The sequence below is a fragment of the Pipistrellus kuhlii genome, unplaced genomic scaffold (genome assembly GCF_014108245.1).
Source record: "Pipistrellus kuhlii isolate mPipKuh1 unplaced genomic scaffold, mPipKuh1.p scaffold_m20_p_2, whole genome shotgun sequence".
NCBI lineage: Eukaryota > Metazoa > Chordata > Mammalia > Chiroptera > Vespertilionidae > Pipistrellus > Pipistrellus kuhlii.
Window position 1 is genome coordinate 91679733 of NW_023425515.1, and position 14764 is coordinate 91694496.

At 38.3% G+C, this 14764-nt stretch overlaps 2 protein-coding genes across 3 annotated transcripts in view; one reads left to right on the top strand and one right to left on the bottom strand.

Annotated features, from left to right (window-relative positions):
* Nucleotides 1–14764, bottom strand: part of MED12L (mediator complex subunit 12L) — a 353473-nt gene that overhangs the window by 219082 nt on the left and 119627 nt on the right. For both annotated transcript variants that reach the window (XM_045584086.1, XM_045584085.1), the window contains exon 15: nucleotides 13647–13823. In XM_045584086.1, the coding sequence (XP_045440042.1) occupies nucleotides 13647–13823 (177 nt within the window). The remainder of the gene's footprint in view (nucleotides 1–13646; nucleotides 13824–14764) is intronic.
* GPR171 (G protein-coupled receptor 171) lies at nucleotides 1024–9797 on the top strand. Its single transcript, XM_036443876.2, has 2 exons — nucleotides 1024–2445; nucleotides 8609–9797. The coding sequence occupies exon 2, from the start codon at nucleotides 8635–8637 to the stop codon at nucleotides 9592–9594; it is 960 nt and encodes a 319-aa protein (XP_036299769.1). The 5' UTR covers nucleotides 1024–2445; nucleotides 8609–8634; the 3' UTR covers nucleotides 9595–9797.

Genomic DNA, 14764 nt, shown 5'->3' on the forward strand with positions numbered 1-14764 from the left:
ACCTAAACCAGCAGTCAGGCAGAGGTCCCAGATTGGAGAGGGTGCAGGTTAGGCTGAGGGGACCCTCCTCCCACATGCATGAATTTCATGCACCGGGCCTCTAGTTTCTAATAAAATGTACTGTTGTCATGACCAAATAAGGGAAAAATAATTTCCCCTCACTCCTTCCCACTTGGGTTTCTGAAGTACTGGGTTAGTGGTTATGTGTCATTTCCTAGAACACTAACAAGAGACAACCTGAACAACATTTGTCCTAATAAAACAGAAAAAAGGTGACTTATGGAAATTCAAATGGAACTCATGTTAATACAAAGAAGAGGTACAACAGCCCCCTAAAGTATATTTCCACTGTGAATAAACTTCCACAAAACACAAGGTGCCTCAAGCTCATTCTCAAAAGGAAGAACCTGGTTCAGTTTCACTATTAAAAGTGTGGTTTCCCACTATTCCAAAAAGGAAACAGAACTCTGAGATCTGGGGTACTTCAGCTCTTGAACATTTGGCAATCCAGACACAAAGGCCTAGGTGGGTTTTTAAGGACAGTAGAATGTACTTCTTAGCTCTATCTATACCCCAAAGTGAACATGGAAGTAAACATATAAATACACCAACTTAAAAAACAACTTTACCAAAACCTTTTTATTCTATTTTCCTTCACACCAAGTTAAAATCATTCACCACTGAGCTGGCAGCCAACTATCTCGCCAAATTCTCTCCATCTCAGCTTCCCTATCCCCCACCATACCATTTTACCTAACCATCTGCAGGCAAGTCTTTTTTGAAGTGTTTTCAGTGAGCTCTGTCCCACACAGATCTAAAAAGACTGATCATTTCCAAGCACTATCATAATGAGAGTTAACACTGGTGCTGAACCAGAATCAAATACAAAGGGGAGCGAGTTTGGGTTTTTCCTCTAATTTTTAAGTGAACATATGTTAAAACAAACAAACAAACAAACAAACAAACAAACAAAAAACCAAACCTCTTCTTCTGCAAAATAAAAACAATAATTACATGGATCTGGAGGACACCAGAATATCTGAAACAAATGGCCAAAATCATCATAAGCATCCTCTCATTGCTTTTTTTCAAAAGGTCCCTTTGACTCTTTCTAAATTCATTACCTCAGCTTGGCATTTCCCATTTAGGTTTTTGAGGAATTTTCTTTTTTAAAGTGAAGACAAAAAGGGACTGAATTTTAAACTCTGGAAAGGTTCCTTTGAACATTTTTCTAATTATTTGGGAACTAAGAATTATTAGGAGAAAAAGAGATGAAATCGAAGCATCTACCAAAGAATGAAGCAACAGAAGAAAGCAGACCATGAATGACCAGGCAATGGCTCAACTACAAATTGACTTTGCACCAGCAGACTTAGAACTTATTAAAATGTTCTTAAAATGTACACTTAATATTCTGTTTTGTAAAAGCTACCCTCATGCAAGAAGCATAACCTAACAGCCAATAATTGACAGAGATAACAGATTGATTTTTTTTGTTAGGTCAATCACCATGCTGGGCTCCATTCAGATACTCATTAAATATTTGCTCACTCACAGGCAGATTGAACAATGACCCAAAAATTTAAAATGCATAGTTTCATCCAATCTAATAATTACAAATTAACTGTCTCAATTCATTAAGCTGTTTGGGCAAAATTGACAAATATTCATTATATGCCTACTCTAATAACTAAGGAAAACAAATCCAATATATTGAGTGAAAAAAGTACAAACTATGAACCAGTATGTACAATATAATAATATTTTTAAGTGGGTATATATACATTCAGAAAATTTTAAATGTATGTGCTTAAAAAGTTAACAGGGATTATCTCTGTGTACAGTGATTTACCTCTTCTATTTCCAGATTTTTCTACAATGAAAAAGAATAAAGAAAAATAAAATATAGAGTAGGTTACCAGATGATGTCAAATCACATCTTCTTTGTTTATTTATTAAAAAAGGTATCTCTAGCAGGATCCATACAGCAACAATTATTTTAAAATTATAACTTTGAAAGGCTGATGGGAATCAATATGTAGAACTAAAGAAATTTGCTTGAACACCCTTTCGAGGCATAAAAATTAATGTTCTTTAAAATCATTATGATGAAAAACACAACTTTCGTGTTTAAAAAAAATTAAGCACTATAATGGACAAATAAAAATCCTCTAATATTAGAATAAACTAATCTGAATTGCTTAAGAAAGCATACACAAGACTGAAAAGAACCTCCTTAGTAGACCTTCATAGAGTTAAGCTATTTGCAAACCACAGTTTCATCTACGTCAATGTGTGACATTTAAAACCACACAAAAGGAAAGGAAATTTTTAGTACAGCCAGCAGCCCCTCAATAGAGCTGTTACTGCGACAGCCAGGGGGACAGCACATGCTTCTCTGAGGACTGGAGAGCGGCCCCTGAGGCTTCGGGAATACACTCCCAGGTATGTCTTTTTAAATACTTAATATTCTCAACTGGCTTTCCTTGGAAGGAAAAGCTATAATTTTTGGTATTTAAATCATGTAATTGGAAATGTCAACATGTAGCAAGGTTGCTGGGTGAGAAAGCACCAGTTATTAATCTCTAAGTAGATTTTCACTGTGAACTACACTATAATGTTCTTCTATCTAAAGACCCCATCCATTCTCAGAAAGACAGCTTAATCCATACAAGACTGAATACTTGCTAATAAGTAACTCAATTTTACCACTGGCTGAATAAAGGCCATATTGGTCCTCACAACAGGGCACAATGGTTCTTAAAATCACTTCTTACTATACACATTATAATAGGTAATTACAAAAAAATTCCATTGTGACTTCCATAAAAAACCTAATTTGTTTATTTTCTAAGCAATGGGCTTTCAATCCAAATAAAGGAGACACTTGAAATATTTTCTATTTTGCTGGAGTACCTCTGGATACCACAACTTTCCACAGGCTAATAAGTGGCTGACAAATTATTAATCAAGTATTTAGTTTACAAATTCATTATTGATAACACAGATGTTATTATAGTATAATTTAACCTCTAACTGACATACCAAAATTTTAAATGAAGAGATTTTGTTTCTGTTGCAATCTAGACAGGTTGATGGAAGCCACTGCAAGGCACTATGTGATTCTCAAGCATTATTGTATACATAAACACACTGTGATTATTTTTAAATAAATTCCTTATGGGTGGTATATATGGTCAGTGCCAGTTATAGAGAATATTAATTGATCAAAACAAATCCTTCTCTAATCTGTGTTTACTATACATTCTTCTATAAAATAAGGCTTTATTGTATAACTAGAGACCTACCCCTAAAGTAACTTAAAAACCCACTTATATAAAGGAACTGTGGGCTGTGAGGCTACAGTAGGCACAGGACCTCCGTGCCCCACCCCCCATCCCCTCCTACTGCAGCCCCAGGTCCCCCATCTGTCAGCAGTTCTGCTCCACAGCCCTCCCTCCCCCAACCCCCATCCCCAACTCACACCCACTGAAGGTGCAGAGCCATTTGGGCCTGTGCCAGCAGCAGGGGGTGATTAGGGCTGACACCATCAGGAGGTGTGAGTGGCAGCTGCTGCCCTGATAGCCCCTTGGGAGAAGGAAGAGGTGGAAAAGCCCTCAGGGGTGATCAGGGCCTGTAGCCACCACTTGCACCTGCTGATGGCACCAAGCTATTGGGACAGGCTCTGGGCACTGGCAGCGGGTGCGAGCAGCAGCTCTAGCGCCAGCTGTGGGTGTGAGTGGGGCTGGCACTGGCAGCGGGTATGAGTGGCGGCTCCAGGACTGGTGGTGAGTGTGAGTAGGGCCAATGCAAGCTGCAGGTGTGATCGCCAGGCAGAACTGCAGCATATGGGAGCAAAGACTTTTCAGTAACCACCAGAGGTTCACCTCAATGACAGCAACTGGCTCCCTGCCTTGGTCTGGTGCTACCACTCACCTGCTCCACCATCTGGCCCTGGTCAACATCCCTCATGTTCAGCGCAAGCCCCCTGGTAGTCAGCGCATGTCATATCAACAGGATGTTCAGTTGTTCGGGTCTATTTTTGTGTTAGCCTATTATTATATATGACAGAATAAGCAATGAGGCACTTTTAAAAAGCACATTATACTCATCCAGTGTGACTCAGTTGGTTGAGCATTGTCCACTGCATCAGGAAATCACCGGTTCGATTCCTGGTCAGAGCACATGCCCATTCTTAAAGTCCTTTGATCCCACAATTTAATCACAACCAAAAATACAAAGACAGAAGAAACAGTTCACAGACAGAGGTGACCTCTCCGATCTAAAGCAGTAAGGAGGGACAAAGACAGTGGGGAAGTATGAAGAGACTAGGTCATGGGAACTTCAAAATTAAAGGTTAGTCTTAAAGGATAGAACTTTGGTTTGGTTTTGAAATATGGTGGAACTTCATTTCTCAAACATCTCCCATCTCAAAAAACTTGCTTCTCCACCTGACAACCCTTTCATGCTGGTGCTTGTATGATCAGTCATGCATCTCTCAGGTGAAAAAGGAGAATGTGCAAATATGAGTCAGCTGACCTCAGGATATTGTGCTGTGAATATTTTTTGCTTTTAATTATTGTTAAATTTTCATTTTTTTACTATACATTTCATTTCCTTTTTGTTTGATTTTCATTTACATTTCATGTTCTTTTTGTTTTTTAAGTGTTTATTTACATATTAAATAGCACAGTAGACATATACTGTATGCAAGAAAGGTTAAACCAGAAAATCATTTGGGGGTCTGGGACGGATTAACTCAATTTACTAATAGGGAAAAAAGACTTGGTTTTAAACAGCCTTCTGGAACAAATTAAGTTCGAGAAAAGAGGTTCCACTCCTTTATATATATAATAAAAGAATAATATGCTAATTAGACCAAAAGTCCTTCCAGAGGAAGCCAGGGCTGCAAGGAAGCATGGGTTCCCTGTGCTAGAGGGAAGCTGGTGCCAGCAGCTGGGGGAAGGAAGATCTATTCCTGCACGAATTTCATGCATCAGGCCTCTAGTGTGTGTGTGTATGTGTGTGTATGTGTATGTGTGTGTGTGTATGTGTGTATACCGTGTTTCCCCAAAAATAAAACATCCTCCAAAAATAAGACCTACTTATAGGTTTCCTTCTGATTGAAATATACGGCATTGCCCAAACCGGTTTGGCTTAGCGGTAGAGCATCGGTCTGCGGACTGGAAGGTCCCAGGTTCGATTCCGGTCAGGGGCATGTACGTTGGTGGTGGGCACATCCCCAGTAGGGGGTGTGCAAGAGGCAGCTGGTCGATGTTTCTCTCTCATTGACCTTTCTAGCTCTCTATTTCTTTCCCTTCCTCTCTGTAAAAAATCAATAAAATATATTTTTTTTTTAAAAGAAAGAAATATAAGGCATCCCCCAAAAAATAAGCCCCCCCCCCCCCAGGCTGTCTCACAATGAAAATTAATTTACTGTAAACTGGTCGCTAGGCCCGCCCCGACTGGCTTCTAGCAACCAGTGACATTACGCGGAGTCCTGACGTCACTGCTATGTGGAGGCGGAGCGGAGGTCAGAGTGAGCGGTGAGCGCAGGGCAGGAGAGAGAAGGAGATTTTTGCAGATGCATGTAGAACAGAAGGATTAGAGCCAACGGGATGTGGCGAAGGTGGTGAGAGCTGGTCTGTCTCTGGTAACACTACCTGATGCTCGCAGCCGCCCTCATGATGACTGAAGGTTCTCAGTCAGTGGCAGACCCTGCTCCAGCCCAGATCCAGTCCCCAGCAAGCCCAGTGACAGTCCCCAGGCAGGCCCCAGGGGGTAAATGTCTGATAAAGGGGTAGGGGTGATATCTGGTGAAGGTGTTCAGTGGCACAGGGGTGGGAGGAGGGGGATCACTTAAAATGACACAGGAGGATCAGAGGGGGCAATCAAAATGACACAGGAGGATCAAAAGGGATTACTAAAATGTGTAATTCCCCCCTCTGATTCTCCTGTGCCATTTTGATTCCCCTCTCTGATCCCCCCTGTGTCATTTTAAGTGATATCCCTCCCCCCACCTTGATATTTGAGAGATTTGGTCCACTGATTCTGAAAGAAATGGAGTCACGAGAAATTCACCAGGAAATTCAGGAATGGGATTGTTATGATGATGTTCCAGAAGATGATGACATGATTGTCATTGAATAAATGAGTAAATTCTTGATACTGTAGGATTCACAGTTTGTCTGGTTTGTGTTGACAACTACCATACTACCGTACCGTATACAGGTAATAAATTTCCTTTATTTTCATTTAACAATAAATCTGTACCATATTCTTCTTCATGGAAAAATAAGACATCCCCTGAAAATAAGACCTAGCACATCTTTGGGAGCAAAAATTAATATAAGACACTGTCTTATTTTCGGGGAAACAGGATATATATATAATAAAATGAAACATCAAAATACATGAAGCCTCAACTTCTTTTATTAGTATTTAGAAAAAGATTAAGAATGAAAATTGCTTAGACTATAGTTGCTGCCCTTAGTAAAGGATGGCTGCTATAATAATCATCATCATTATCATCACCATCATCATTGTTAATACTATTATTGTTGGGGCAGACTTTTGGAGTGGTTTCTGAGATCAGACAACCCGAGTTGAAATCCTGGTTCTATAACCAACCATATAATCTTTGGCATTACTTAACCTGTTGTGCCTCAGTTTTCTCATCTGGAAAACAGGAATAAATAATACCTACATGGAAGGAATGATGGGAGGTTACCAGGTACATGTAAAGTCCTTAGCATAGTGCCAGATACAAAGTCAGTGCTTAATTGTTTCTATTGAATTTATGTCCATTTGTGGACTCTAAAATCCTCTCAAGGTCAGAAAGGGGGAAGGTCATGTACCCTTTCCATGACACTAACTTGGGAAGATTTATATATTGTTGCTTTGTCAATCCATTTGCATACTGTTTCATCCCAAGATGCATATAATGGATCATTCAATAATTAAGGAGAATTAAGATTCAGAAAGGCTTCAGCAGTTTTGTTTTGTTTTATTTTTTTTTGGGGGGGGGTGTTTTTTAAGGGAAGTTTGAGTGAATGGGCTTGTCTAGCCTTCTTAGTCAGCCATTAGACTTACTAGTTACTACATTTAAAAAGTTATCTATCCATTTTTATGGCTAAAACACAAAAATACTCTTCTTGTTAAAATAAAAGAAAGGTATTTAATATGCATGAGAAGGGAGCATCTCAAGAAGCAGCCCCAGAAAGAAATGTCTGTGACCTTGGGGTATCAGTGGCGTGGGACCAAGTCAAAGGCAGTCAGTGAAGTCCAATTGGTTGAACTTGGGCTTCTAACACCCAATGTTCCAGACTTGGAGGAACATGGGATTGTGTAAATCAAAGTGTTCTAGCTTGACTGCCTCAAAACTCGCAATGAAAGAGAAAGAAAAAACTCTCAAGTGTTAATGTTAGACGTTTTGATACTAATATAACTGAGCTTTTCTTTGAGAGTTTTGTTACCAATGTCATGTATCCTTGTTCTAGAAGCCTTTAAAATACATCCTTGAAATGTCTTAAAAATACTAATAATACAGAAACATCTATACAAGCACTGTCCAACATAAATATAATATAAACCACAGAGACACTTTAAAATTATCTAGTAGCTTAATAGCAAAAAGAAACAGGATAAACTAATCTTAACATTATATTTAACTTAATACTTCAGAAATATTTTTATATGTGCTCAGTATGAAAATACTAATGAGATATTTTATTAATTGTTATATTATTTGCATAATGTATACAATTATACTACTTGTACTATTTTAAAAAATATTTTGTACTCAATCTTTAAAACCCAGTGTGTGTTCTGCATTTACAACACATATCAATCTGGACTGGCCACATTTCAAATGCTCAGTAGTCACATGTGGCTACAGCCTACCATAGTGGACACCACAGGTCTATACCATGAAACTGGAGCTAGGAAAAGGAAGGTAATAAGCATAAAATCTGGACTAGACTCTAATCCTTCAACACTTTCTGCTAAGAAGAAAAAGAAAAGAAAATTTTGATTGTGAAAATGTTCTAGTAGGTTAGACAATAAAGGGCCTACTTTTGAAATATTTACTTTTAAATTTTAGTACAGCTTTGTTACTCTTTTCACCCCCTCAATCTAGGTTCCTCCAGCACGAGCAGTTCTGTCAACCTACAAAGAAAGAAAGTCAGGCAGCCTCATTTGACTCTTCCGGCTCAACCACAACCAAACATTTTACCCTAGTTCCGACTCTCTAGTTCTCAGAATTTCAGTTTACTTATCTCCTCTGCAAACTAACTTCCAAGCCAACTGGTAAGAAGAGTTATCAGAAGGCAAAAGTGAGATATCAAAAATATGTCTTTTAGAAGCTAATTTAATGGGGTTTCTCAAAAACACAAAAATAGACCATGAAAACCCAAGTTTCCTCCTAAGCTAAGATGTTCCCACCAGTCCACATGATTTAGAAGAGTTCATCAGAAAAATTCTAAGAATCAGAAAGATTGGGACAGTGGGACTGTGAGTGCAGCTTATTTTAAAGGAAATAATTTCTAATTTTAATTACTAACCTCTCTTCCCTTCTCTTTTAACAAATTTTTAAAATTTTGTTTTTCAGAAGAGCCGTCCTTACTTTTGCACAAGATGACAAACAGTTCTACCTTCTGTCCAGTGTATAGAGATCTGGAACCATTCACATATTTCTTTTACTTAGTTTTCCTTATTGGAATTATTGGGAGTTGTTTTGCAACATGGGCTTTCATGCAGAAAAACACAAATCACAGGTGTGTAAGCATATACTTAATTAATTTGCTTACAGCCGATTTCCTGCTCACTCTGGCATTACCAGTGAAAATTGCTGTTGACTTGGGTGTGGCACCCTGGAAGCTGAGGATATTCCACTGCCAAGTAACAGCCTGCCTCATCTACATTAATATGTACTTATCGATTATCTTCTTAGCATTTGTCAGCATTGACCGCTGTCTTCAATTGACACACAGCAGCAAGATTTATCGAATACAAGAACCTGCATTTGGCAAAATGATATCGGCCGTCGTGTGGGGAATGGTCCTTCTGATAATGGTGCCAAACATGGTGATTCCCATCAAAGACATTAAGGAAAAGCCAAATGTAGGATGCGTGGAATTCAAAAAGGAGTTTGGAAGAAATTGGCATTTGCTGACAAACTTCCTGTGTATAGCTATATTTTTAAATTTCTCCGCCATCATTTTAATATCAAACTGCCTAGTAATTCGACAACTCTACAGAAACAAAGATAATGAAAATTATTCAAATGTGAAAAGAGCTCTCGTCAACATACTTTTAGTGACTGCAGCCTACATTATATGTTTTGTTCCTTATCACATTGTCAGAATCCCATACACGCTCAGCCAGACCGAGGTCATATCTGATTGTGCTACCAGGATTTCCCTCTTCAAAGCCAAAGAGGCCACACTGCTCCTGGCGGTGTCAAACTTGTGCTTTGACCCTCTCCTGTACTATCAACTCTCCAAGGCATTCCGCTTGAAGGTCACTGCAACTTTTGCTTCAGGTAAGGAGAGCAGGGCTCAGAAAGAAAAATCAAGTTGTGAAAATGATGCATAAACCATGGGATTGTGCTATAAATTTATGCTGTGACTTCTTCCCTTACTGGACAACAAGTGCAAAACAACTGGAAAAGAGGAGGAAAGAGAGCCCCCGAATGTAAAAGTACAGACGGCTAGCAAATATGGCATGGTTTGCTGTGAAACCCTGTTTTTAAATGCAAACCAAACAGTACTTCTTGGTTGTTAAGGCAAATATTTGTAGCAAAAATACTAAACATTCTTGTTAAACCAATGTAAACCCCTGCAATATCCTTGAAATCCAAATGACTTCTATGGCAGACACAGAGGTGTTCACTGAAATACCTGGAACTGACTTCTTGATAAAAATACGCAAAACAAAGGTGGCCTTTACACAGAGGTTTGAACTGCAGGGGTCCACTTACACACAAATTTTTTTCAATAAATACGTATGGTATTATAAAAGCATTTTTTCTTCCTTATGATTTTTTCAATAACATTTTATTTGCTCTAGCTTACTTTATTATAAGAATAAAATACATAATGCATATAATGTATAAAATATGTGTCCAACAACTGTTTATGAAATCAATAAGGCTTCCAGTCAACAGCTAAGTTTGTGGGGAATAATAAGTTATATGTAGATCTTTTTTACTGTGAGGGCGTTAGCGTCATTGACCTCCACATGTTCAAGGGACAAGTATAAACTCTATATAAGTTTTCATAAAGCCCTTCAGCAACACAATTTAAAGTCCTTTATATCATTTAAAAATAAAAAGCCAGCTTATTTTTATACATGAATCCTGATTTATTTTAATCCACCTCTTCAAAGAAGGTAACCTTTCACCTCACTACTCCAAATAACTTTCTGCTGTTAGAATGGCAAATCCAGTGATTTCTTATTTTTATTTTATAGTAATAAGAAATAGAACATAAAACATTTTCAGGGGGGATTGTTAAATCATACTAACTGCCAAACTACTGTTTTGGACCTAGAAACTCACATTGAAGTTATGGAAAAAGAGCATCATTCAAATGGTCTTAAAATAGATATGCCCAGGCCACACCACAAGGCTTGGTTAGGAAGGCAGTGGTGCTAGGCTGGCTGCTGCCACTCAGATCCTGGAGGGGAGTGACCCCGTCTGAGGCCACACACTGGAGTGTGGGTGACTCCTGCTCTAAGGATCGCACCCTTTAATCTCTCTACTGCCAGTAAAGCAGAAACAATTCAACAGATGATGAAATAAGGCACTTATTTAAAGAAAAGAAGATTGGAAAGTTTAGACAAGCATTCATGAAATTTTGTGGGGGGTTTTCATCTCAATAGTAAAAGCTCATATTAAAACAACCGGTAATCCACGAACATTAGTTGCCATGATTAAGAAACTGTGTATGATTCCATACTCCTTTTTAGATCTGCATTGAGAAGAATTATTTTCTAAAGCCTGACCCAAGACAACTCCTGTCTACAATTTCACAAACATATTCTTAGAGTTTGAAGAGAATGGTAAATAAGAAAATACACACACAAGTGCCCATTGCACTCACAACATGGTAAGTTCTGAACAAATGCTAACTGGCGAGGGATAATAACAGGAGCCCCCATCAGCATCACATGTGTGACCCCAACAGGCTGGTAGGATGCTTATCCTAGAACCTGTGCTTGTTGGTATTCTAAGAACATGTTTTTGCTGATGGGCAGATCAAGACATTATTCTTAAAAGAGCATACACAAAACTAGTCTATTTTTCAAAACCTTTTGGTTAAGTCCACTTTAGTCCTCTCTTCTTGGCCTTCAGTCACTAGGGCCACATCTTAAGAGACAGAGGTAAAAGAACCTTTGTTTTAAAACATATTCTTATAGTCACCTCACCTGCTTGGTAAGCCAGCCAATTTTTCCTTTTTAGTAAGGAAGAAAACCAGACTCTATAACATGTAATATTAGCATATGCTTTATTTCCCTTTATTGATGCCTTCTTCTAATTATACTCACTGTATAAAGGAATTAAGAGCAACTGGTGATGGAAGGCTATGAAGTATACCCTGCCACATCCATTCATTAGTTCTTTTTATGATTACAATACAATTGAATTACTGTATATCATAATTCACCATGAGAATTAGCCATTAGAAGTAATTCATGTTTTTGCCTCAGGAAAGTTAGTGGACAGTGTTTACAATACTAAATGCCGGGAGGACAGGGTTGCTAAGGATGTGGACAAAAGAATGAAGTAGTCGTGTGTGGGGCGTCTGCTCTGACCCCGGGCATGTGGAGGGGAGCCCTGTGAAGCTCTGCTCACCCAGCTTCAACCATTTTCAACACTGCCATATTTGCTTCATTTCCCCTCTAGCTTTTTCTTCTTTTTCCAAAATAAACCTTTTATTTTGAAGTAATATAAAATTTATAAGAATGGAACAAATATGGTAGAATTCCCACATACCCTTCATCCCAGTTTGCCCTAATGCTAATACCTTACACACCCATAACACATTTGTCAAAACTGGGCTATGAATATCAGTGCATTACTGTTAAATATACTCCACTTCAATTACCCCACCCCCAGACTCTACTTTAAAAAAATCCCAGATATCATGATAGTTCATCCAGGGATTCTTCAGGATACAGCTCTAAAATATCAGGCTACTCTTTCTGCTGCCCTGAATAAACTGTAAGATCATTCCATTATATTAAAAATGAGTGGCACAGGTAACAGCTGATAAGTATTGAGACAGCCCTACCCAGGTTGACTCAGTGGATAGAGCCTTGGCCTGTAGAGTGACAGGTCCCGGGTTTGATTCTGGTCAAGGGCACATATCCCAGGTGCAGGCTTCTGGCCCTGGTCGGGGGCATGCAGGAGACAACCAATTGATGTGCCTCTCTCACACTGATGTTTCTCTGTCTCTCCTTCTCCCTTCCACTATCTCTAAAAATCAATGGAAGAAATATCCTCAAGTGAGGATTAAAAAAAATAATGTTGATACCGTCAGCCAGTGATGAACAAGAAAGAATTGTGGCAACTTTTGATATAGTCCTGGACATAGAAAAGTTCACACCAAAATGGGGGTTCTTAATTTAATCAAGGGGGGAAAAAATACATGGGTGTAGTGATTTTGAAAGTTGTTTCAGAGAAAGTTCCAAAATAACCAATCAATCAATCAATAAGTAAATAAACAAATGTAAGAAAATATTTAGTTTGCAGATCAAAACTCCTTAAAGATATTCAGAAAATAACATAATGCATACCTAAGATTAAATTTTTTGCTAAATTAATAGTCTTCAATGAGATTTACTCATTAAAATTACACTTAAAAGCCCAGGAAAAAACGATAGTGAACCTAAAAATAAAAACATTTACAGATCTTGGCCCAATCTTTATTACTAATGAGAAAAACTAAACTTGTTTCTCTTTAAAATAGAGCACTTCACTCTTTATAATTCACACACAAAATTTCCTGGTAAGTATTTCCTATGTGCTCTCCAGTTAATGGGTCAAAATCTAAATCTATCTCACATACAATGTCTTTCATGAAGCCCTAACCAATTTCTCAATCAGATTCTCTCTCTCCTTCCAATATTTACTCTTGGAGAGTGGGAGAAACCCAAAAATGTCAAATGGTTCAACTTCCAGTGGACAATTGGATTTTTACTCATTTTACTTTTTAATAGTATTCATTTTATAGACATTTGTCTCCTCCGATCTTATTCATCTTTCCTGTGTACCTAAATTCTTATTCATCTGCATAATACCAAAAGAAATTACCACAATACAATGCACATAAATGCTACTCAATGAATGAGTTTCAAATTGAAATAGGAAAACAAATTTAGCCATTATTTGCAGTGACTCAAATGCTCGATAAAAGGATACTAATATAATAAATTTTATTAAATCTAGGCAGCTAGTAGTACCACACCACACATGCGCAATCATCAATACAAAAACCATGTGGTCAGGGTTATAACAAAAGAAGCAAAGAATACAAACACTCACCTGCTATCCCATGTATTGCTCTGGCAAGTAGTTGAACAATCAATGGCTAATCATCCTCTAATGAAATAATCAAGTTGTCAACTGATTGACGCAGACTTACCAAAGGTATGGGAAAATGCGTAGCATACTGCAGGTGTCGCAGGAGGTCATAATTAGATGGAAAAATTAACTCTCGCGGTTTTTCTCTCTTCAGTAGCTTCTCACCATTAACTGACATTCTTCTGCTCAAGGAAGGGTTGATGATCTCACAGGACTCTCCAGGCATAGGAGAAAAAATCTAAGTTGTGTAAAACAAATGTGGGAGTTATAAATGAAAGAGAGTGAAGCCAAAACCCCAAAACTGCATACAGAACTTCCAACACAAAAAACACTCAAACAATATCCTTTTCTTATTTAACCACTGAGCAAAACACATGCAGCAATTTTCTTTGTTTCCATAAACTTCATATTCAGATCACTAAGAAGCTGTTGCCATCCTCCTCCATTCTGAAGATGAGACCATGACGACCACACACATGAGAAATGGGCCCAGCTATGTTTCCTGGAGGGCTGGAGGCAAATCAGACTACAGACAAGTGTTTTCTTTGTAGGGCTACATTTCCTACAAAAACACGTGCACTGAAATAATTAATAAGCTAATGAATAACATAAAGGTTTTAGTCTGTATCTCAAACAATATTTTTTACAAAGAGGGACTCATTAAGATTCACAAAGAGGGAAAGAACACATAATTATACTTAGATAAAGTAAAAGAATGTATAGCAAGTCCAGAGCCAGGAAAGCTACTGTTTAGAAGCTAAACACATATGCGGCAAATCAACATGCACTGTCCTGATGAAACTACTACACTCCTTTTTCCTGAGAGATGCCAATCTCAAAATGAACAAAAGGTCACAATCAGACAGGAGTGTTAAATTTCTCAAGGAGGCAGTACAGCCAAAACCGAGGATAAAAGAACAGGAAAGAACTGCAGAGCTAAGGAATGTGCCCTGGGGAGGAACGTGCTGTAGTCACATTTACAGCGCAGGTACACAAGTCCTTCCAGTGTCTGGGCAATAAACAGAGGGCAGAGCCCAGCTGGGGTATGGGTCACGGAGGGATTCATAGTCAATAATAATTCAATGGATAACCTACTGGGAATTCCGAACCCCAAATTAAAGTCACTTGTCTACTTCATCAAAAAGATCAATAGTTCCTGAGCCAATGCCCATATGTGCC